The sequence below is a fragment of the Podarcis bocagei genome (assembly GCF_964188305.1).
Source record: "Podarcis bocagei genome assembly, chromosome: 16".
NCBI classification, from domain to species: Eukaryota; Metazoa; Chordata; class Lepidosauria; order Squamata; family Lacertidae; genus Podarcis; species Podarcis bocagei.
This window is the reverse complement of record NC_138142.1, coordinates 20,605,080-20,611,277: the sequence shown is the minus strand read 5'-3', so window position 1 is coordinate 20,611,277 and position 6,198 is coordinate 20,605,080. Positions and strand designations below refer to the sequence as shown.

The 6,198-nt window shown below is 45.3% G+C and overlaps 2 protein-coding genes across 2 annotated transcripts in view; one reads left to right on the top strand and one right to left on the bottom strand.

Annotated features, from left to right (window-relative positions):
- Positions 1–906: 906 nt before the first annotated feature.
- UQCR10 (ubiquinol-cytochrome c reductase, complex III subunit X) lies at positions 907–4,251 on the bottom strand. The gene is made up of 2 exons (XM_081175246.1): positions 4,056–4,251; positions 907–1,158 (listed from the first exon to the last, which is right to left on the bottom strand). The coding sequence occupies exons 1-2, from the start codon at positions 4,194–4,196 to the stop codon at positions 1,108–1,110; spliced, it is 192 nt and encodes a 63-aa protein (XP_081031372.1). The 5' UTR covers positions 4,197–4,251; the 3' UTR covers positions 907–1,107.
- Positions 4,252–4,424: 173 nt separating this feature from the next.
- ZMAT5 (zinc finger matrin-type 5) overlaps positions 4,425–6,198 on the top strand; it is a 16,978-nt gene continuing 15,204 nt past the window's right edge. The window contains exon 1 of the mRNA XM_081175212.1: positions 4,425–4,578. The gene's annotated coding sequence lies outside the window, so the exon portion shown is untranslated. The remainder of the gene's footprint in view (positions 4,579–6,198) is intronic.

Genomic DNA, 6,198 nt, shown 5'->3' with positions numbered 1-6,198 from the left:
CTCAGTAGAGTCTACACCTGGTGTGAGGAACCTGTGGCTCTCCAGCTGCTGCTAAACTTCCATCAGGTCCACCTAGCATAGCCAGTGGTCAGGGATGATGGGAGTTGTAGTCTAGCAATGGGGGGTTCTGATCATGAAGCGTCAGCAGCTATTACAAGTTAGGAAGGGAAGATTTTTTTCCATTTGTCCAGCACTGTAGCAAAGTTTTAAAAGAGTTAAGAACAAAGGAGTCTGGCTTATAGCAGGGTCAGGCCATTGGTCCATCTAGCTCAGTAGAGTCTACACCTGGTGTGAGGAACCTGTGGCTCTCCAGCTGCTGCTAAACTTCCATCAGGTCCACCTAGCATAGCCAGTGGTCAGGGATGATGGGAGTTGTAGTCTAGCAATGGGGGGTTCTGCACCAATGGCTGTCTTCCAGAGTAAACCTGTGGTGGAGGGCAGTAGTGGAATGCTCTGCTTGAGCCTCTTCACATTATAGAGGAGTGGTTCTAACCTGTACCCCTCCATAGGTTTAACTCTTAACTGCCTTCATCCCCAGCCAGCATGGTCAATCAGTGGTCTGGGATTATGTGAACTGTATTCCAACAACTTCTAGAGGATCGCAGGTTAACCAACCTGATGGTGGGCAAGGTTGGCACCCTGAACAGAAAGCAGCCCCACTCAGTGCGGATCTGCTTGAAGATTTTGCATCACTCTATTTGAGGCTTTCTAAATAAGTATTTAGAAAGCAGACACTTAAACTAGCCTTAAGCATATAAATGCCTGCAGATTTTTAGGTGAGAGCAGGCATGGAATAGCATGCTTTTCATTGATTTTTTTTCTTTATCCAAAAATAGAGAGCTAAAGTCCCACATTTCTAAGGAATCAGCTCAGAGGAAATTAAAACGGAAGGTCTGAAGTACACAGTGTCTTAGAATGTATTTTATTAAGCTACATTTCACAGCAAAATAAGTTCATAAGCCCAGGTAGCTTGTTCTTGAGAGGATGCACTCTGGATCAAACTGCCACATATGGACAAACATTTTCTGCCACAGCAGTTGGTGGTCAAGAAGAAGAGCTTGTAGTGAAGATCACAGAAGGTCCATCAGGAATCCAGCCATTTCTGCTTCACTCGTCACGTGGCTCTTCGTACTTGTGCTTGATGTGCTTCCAGAGTTTCTGCATCATAAGAGACACAAGAATACAGTAATCATAAGCAACAACCTCAGGAGTGCTTGTTTGCAGCTGAACAGGATATTACAACCTGGCACAGTCCACTACTTACCGCCACCAGGATTAATGGGTGGTATTTTGCAAAACACAGCAACACCACTCAATACAACTCCCAAGGTGATTTAAAATAAAGGTGACAACAGAGGTAACAAGATGCACATCTGCTTTGATAACCTGCACATGATAGGGATGCGGGTGGCACTGTGGGTTAAACCACAGAGCCTAGGACTTGCTGATCAGAAGGTTGGCGGTTTGAATCCCCGCGATGGGGTGAGTCCCCCTTGCTTGGTCCCTACTCCTGCCAACCTAGCAGTTCAAAAGCACGTCAAAGTGCAAGTAGATAAATAGGAACCGCTCCAGCGGGAAGGTAAACAGTGTTTCCATGCGCTGCTCTGGTTCGTCAGAAGTGGCTTAGTCATGCTGGCCACATGACCCAGAAGCTGTACGCCGGCTCCCTCGGCCAATAAAGCGAGATGAGCGCCGCAACCCCAGAGTCTGCCACGACTGGACCTAATGGTCAGGGGTCCCTTTACCTTTCATGATAGGAGTGTCATCATTCCAGTATAATCCTAAATATGTTTATTCATAAGCCCTGTTGAACTGAACTTACTCCTTCATCCTGAAAAGCAAGATGAGCATTGCACCCCATAGTCGCCTTTGACTGGACTTAACCGTCCAGGGGTCCTTTACCTTTTTACTCCCTAAAGGTGTAATTAGAACTACAGCATTAAAGTCTATATTATGCATCCTCATTTTCTCATACAACTGCACTCTTTACTTGTCAACTGTTCTCTTTCTTTGCCTTTAACACTTTCTCTTTGCCTCAAAATCAGTGCTGTGGCCTCCCCAATTCTCCCCCAAAAGTACAACCACACAGAATAAAACATCCAGATACATGTCAACAGCAAAAAACCCCTCAGAATAAGAAAGCTTGATTTCTATTATCTTTATAGATCACCAAAGTGTCTAAAAAATAAATAAAATGATGATGAGCAGATGAAAGTGCCTGCCCCAGGGAGATTACAATCTGAATATTTGTCACAGGGAAGATGTGGAGAAAGATAAAACAGGAAAAATATGCCATTATTTCAGCTACACATTCTTAAGGTTATAGATACAGTAGGACATGAAAACTAGAAGGTTGTGGCAAATGCTTCACAGAAAACATGAGTTTGATTGACAGATTTTGAAGGAATGAGGTTGCATTCATCCTGCGATGAGGCTACATTTTAATATTTTAATGTTTCAATATTGTATTTTAATTTTTGTTTTTAAGTTGTAATCATTCAACTTGTTTTTATTATTGCTTGTTAGCCGCCCTGAGCCCGGCCTTGGCTGGGGAGGGCGGGGTATAAATAAAAATTATTATTATCCCACAGGTGTTCTGGAAAGCAGTTCCAAGCATTCTGGGCAGCAGGAGAGAAACTGCTGAATCTTTTGAGGGAGCAAGAGACCTTGATTTATTTGCAAAAGCAGCCACTTCCTATGGCTCTTTCCCAGAAGTACAGGCCATTGTTCTGTTCCATGTATAAGGTGAAACACATAGAATCATAGAATTGGAAGAGACCACAAGAGCCATTGAGTCCAACCCCCTGCCAAGCAGGAAACACCATCAGAGCACTCCTGACATATGGTTGTCAAGCCTCTGCTTAAAGACCTCCAAAGTTGGAGACTCCACCACACTCCTTGGCAGCAAATTCCACTGTCGAACAGCTCTTACTGTCAGGAAGTTCTTCCGAATGTTTAGGTGGAATCTTCTTTCTTGTAGTTTGAATCCATTGCTCCGTGTCCGCTTCTCTTGAGCAGCAGAAAACAACCTTTCTCCCTCCTCTATGTGACATCCTTTTATATATTTGAACATGGCTATCATATCACCCCTTAACCTCCTCTTCTCCAGGCTAAACAAGCCCAGCTCCCTTAGCCGTTCCTCATAAGGCATCATTTCCAGGCCTTTGACCATTTTGGTTGCCCTCCTCTGGACACATTCCAGTTTGTCAGTGTCCTTCTTGAACTGTGGTGCCCAGAAGTGGACACAGTACTCCAGGTGAGGTCTGACCAGAGCAGAATACAGTGGCACTATTACTTCCCTTGATCTAGATGCTATACTCCTATTGATGCAGCCCAGAATTGCATTGGCTTTTTTAGCTGCCGCGTCACACTGTTGGCTCATGTCAAGTTTGTGGTCAACCAAGACTCCTAGATCCTTTTCACATGTTCTTCTCAAGTAGATGCTGCAGAACCTGAACTACAATTTCACAGCTGAACTAACATCATAACGGGTGGCAAGAACCATAGAATAAAAATGCCATGGCCTTTGGCTAGCACAATAAAAGTTCATGCATGTAATTCAGCATTAAGTAGACACTTGGGACTTGACTTGGCACAGCTTATTTGTTTATAGTTTACCTGCCATGGCGTCTCCCCAACACTTCTAGGAACTGTAGTCTCAACTGTTGTTAGTTCTGCTATAAATTAAAGTGCGTTAGTGACTGATTAAATTCTTTCATTACCCCGCTATGCTCACAATCCTGGTAGTTAAGATTGGTCACCCCTGAAAGATAAAATAAGGATCTTAACAGACCGTAGTCATTGCAAGCTGCACGTCTTTTCAGACCCTCTGGCCTTCGCTTGTTTGGGAGACTGTCCCTCGTACCTTCCTGGTGGCCCCATGCAAGACACACAGAGAAAGCCCAAGCAGGTGTTCAGCTCTTTCGAAGAAGCGCGAGAGGCCCGAAGCCGGGGCCTCTCCTATATCAAGGCCCCGTTTGACCTTCGCCCAGCCCCGGCACGCGTTCTACGCAAGTCCCCGGCTCGGGCCTGCGCGACCCCACAGGCCGACTTACCTCCTTGTTAACCTGCTCGAAGATGGAGTCCGCGCTCTGGTCGAAGGCTCGCTCGAAGAGCAAGGCGCCCACCACGACCGTGAGAGCGAAGGTAGCGCTGCGGCGTAAAAGCACTCGGTAGACCTGCTTGGCGAGCGTCATCTTCGGCAGCCTTCAGGTACCGCGCACGCGCAGCTCTCGCCTCCTCTAGCAAGGGCGGCCTCTCCGGCCGCCAAAGCTTTATGGGTAACGAAGCCTTTTCCCGCGCGGAATGATGGGCTTTGGAGTCCCGCTCCAGCCCCCTAACCTGTAGTCTTCCGGGTAGATAAACTTCATTTCCCGGGATGCCCCACGGTTGGTGTCACGTGACCCTTGGGCGCTCATGCATTTGGGAGTCGTAGTCTTGTGTGGTTTCCGGGGATTTTAGAAGCCTACACCAAACTACAGCTGCTAGTTGGATAGAGTACTATAGTTAGAGATGTTGCCTGCTGGGTTCCTTTGCTAGGTGTGAGGGGCGATGCCTGTGATGTCTGTGTAAAGGGAGGTGAGTGGCCTGTTGGGCTATTTTGCTTTACTTTGCTTTACTTCCTTGCCGCCCATGGCCTCGGCTCTTATTTACCTGCCTTCTACCAGGTAAGACCCACTTGTCCATCCAGGTTGCCTTATACTGAATCAGACCATTGGTCCACCTAGCTCAGTATTGTCTACACGGACTGGCAGCAGCTCTGTAGAGGTTCAGGCAGGAGACGCTCCCAGCCCTGGCAGGAGATGCTAGGGATTGAACCTGAGACTTTGGTATAAAGAGGTGTGGGAAATAGCTATTAATGGTAAATTAGCATGTACTGTTAAGGTAAGACGGGGAATATGCACGACAAGATTTTGAGGAGATATGGAAGGTGTTTGTAGAATTTGTACTGTTAAAACGGACAGGGGTCAAATCATCGCAAGAGGTGATGAAATTTTGGGAGGCTGGGTAGTTACAATGGAATGGTCTCGGGGTGGGGTGCACATTTTTATTCTTATTTATTATTATTACTTTGTCAAAATAAAAAGTAAAATTATATATATATATGAGACTTTCACTGGTATGATCGGATAGAACAAGGAGTGTTCACTGCTTGCCAGTATTGGCAATACTGAAATACTGGGCTAGATAGACCAAAGGTTTGTCTGGGTATGTAGGGCAGCTTCTGGAGTTCCTTTCTCACCATTGCCTGATCTTTAAAAACCCCAAAACAAAACAACCCCGGAGATGCTGGAGATTGAAATGGGGGATGGGGGCTTGCAAAACACATGTTCTACCACCAATCATTCATCAGCAGAGATCACTTCAGATTGGCAGCCGCGTTAAGATTTTTGCAGCAAAGACAACATCAAAGAACCTGGCAGTGTCTGAAGAGACAAACAGATTTTGAAGCAATTTTAAAGTAACATTTGTATGACTCATCTTAGGCATGTTTGGGTGCCTAATTCCTTGATTGTTTGTTTGTTTGCTTGTTTAAAGCTTTATAAATTCCATTCTTGTTAAAAAAAAACAAGTTCCAAAAAGAATGAAAACATCAATAAAATATCACTAAAAACATTCACAAAAAATGTCCATAAATACCAGTTAGTTAAAAAAAAAATCGTGTTGCAAAGGCTGGTCTAAATAACACCATTTTCAGAAGATGTCTGAAAGAAGGGAGTGATGTTTCCTGTCAAACTTCTACTGGCAGTGAGTTCCACAGGGCAGGGCCTGCCATGCTATATCTGAAGTATATCTGAAGCATATATACTATATCCAGTATATCTGAAGGAGTGTCTCCACCTCCATCGTTCTGCCCGGACACTGAGGTCCAGCACTGAGGGCCTTCTGGGAGTTCCCTCGCAGCGAGAAGCCAAGTTACAGGGAACCAGGCAGAGGGCCTTCTCGGTAGTGGCACCCGCCCTGTGGAACGCTCTCCCACCAGATGTCAAAGAGAACAACAACTACCAGACTTTTAGAAGACATCTGAAGGCAGCCCTGTTTAGGGAAGCTTTTAATGTTTGATGTATTACAGTAATTTAATATTTTTTTGAAAGCCACCCAGAGTGGCTGGGGAAGCCCAGCCAGATGGGCAAGGTATAAATAATAAATCATTATTATTATTATATGCTAAATGCTCTGTCCCCAGTAGAGGTCAAC

Bases quoted from the DNA above. Each gene is read 5' to 3' on its own strand.
- UQCR10 (XM_081175246.1), bottom strand. From the start codon at position 4,196: ATGACGCTCGCCAAGCAGGTCTACCGAGTGCTTTTACGCCGCAGCGCT. The intron at 1,159-4,055 runs GTAAGTCGGCCT...CTTATGATGCAG, and splicing joins TCGAGCAGGTTAACAAGGAG to AAACTCTGGAAGCACATCAA.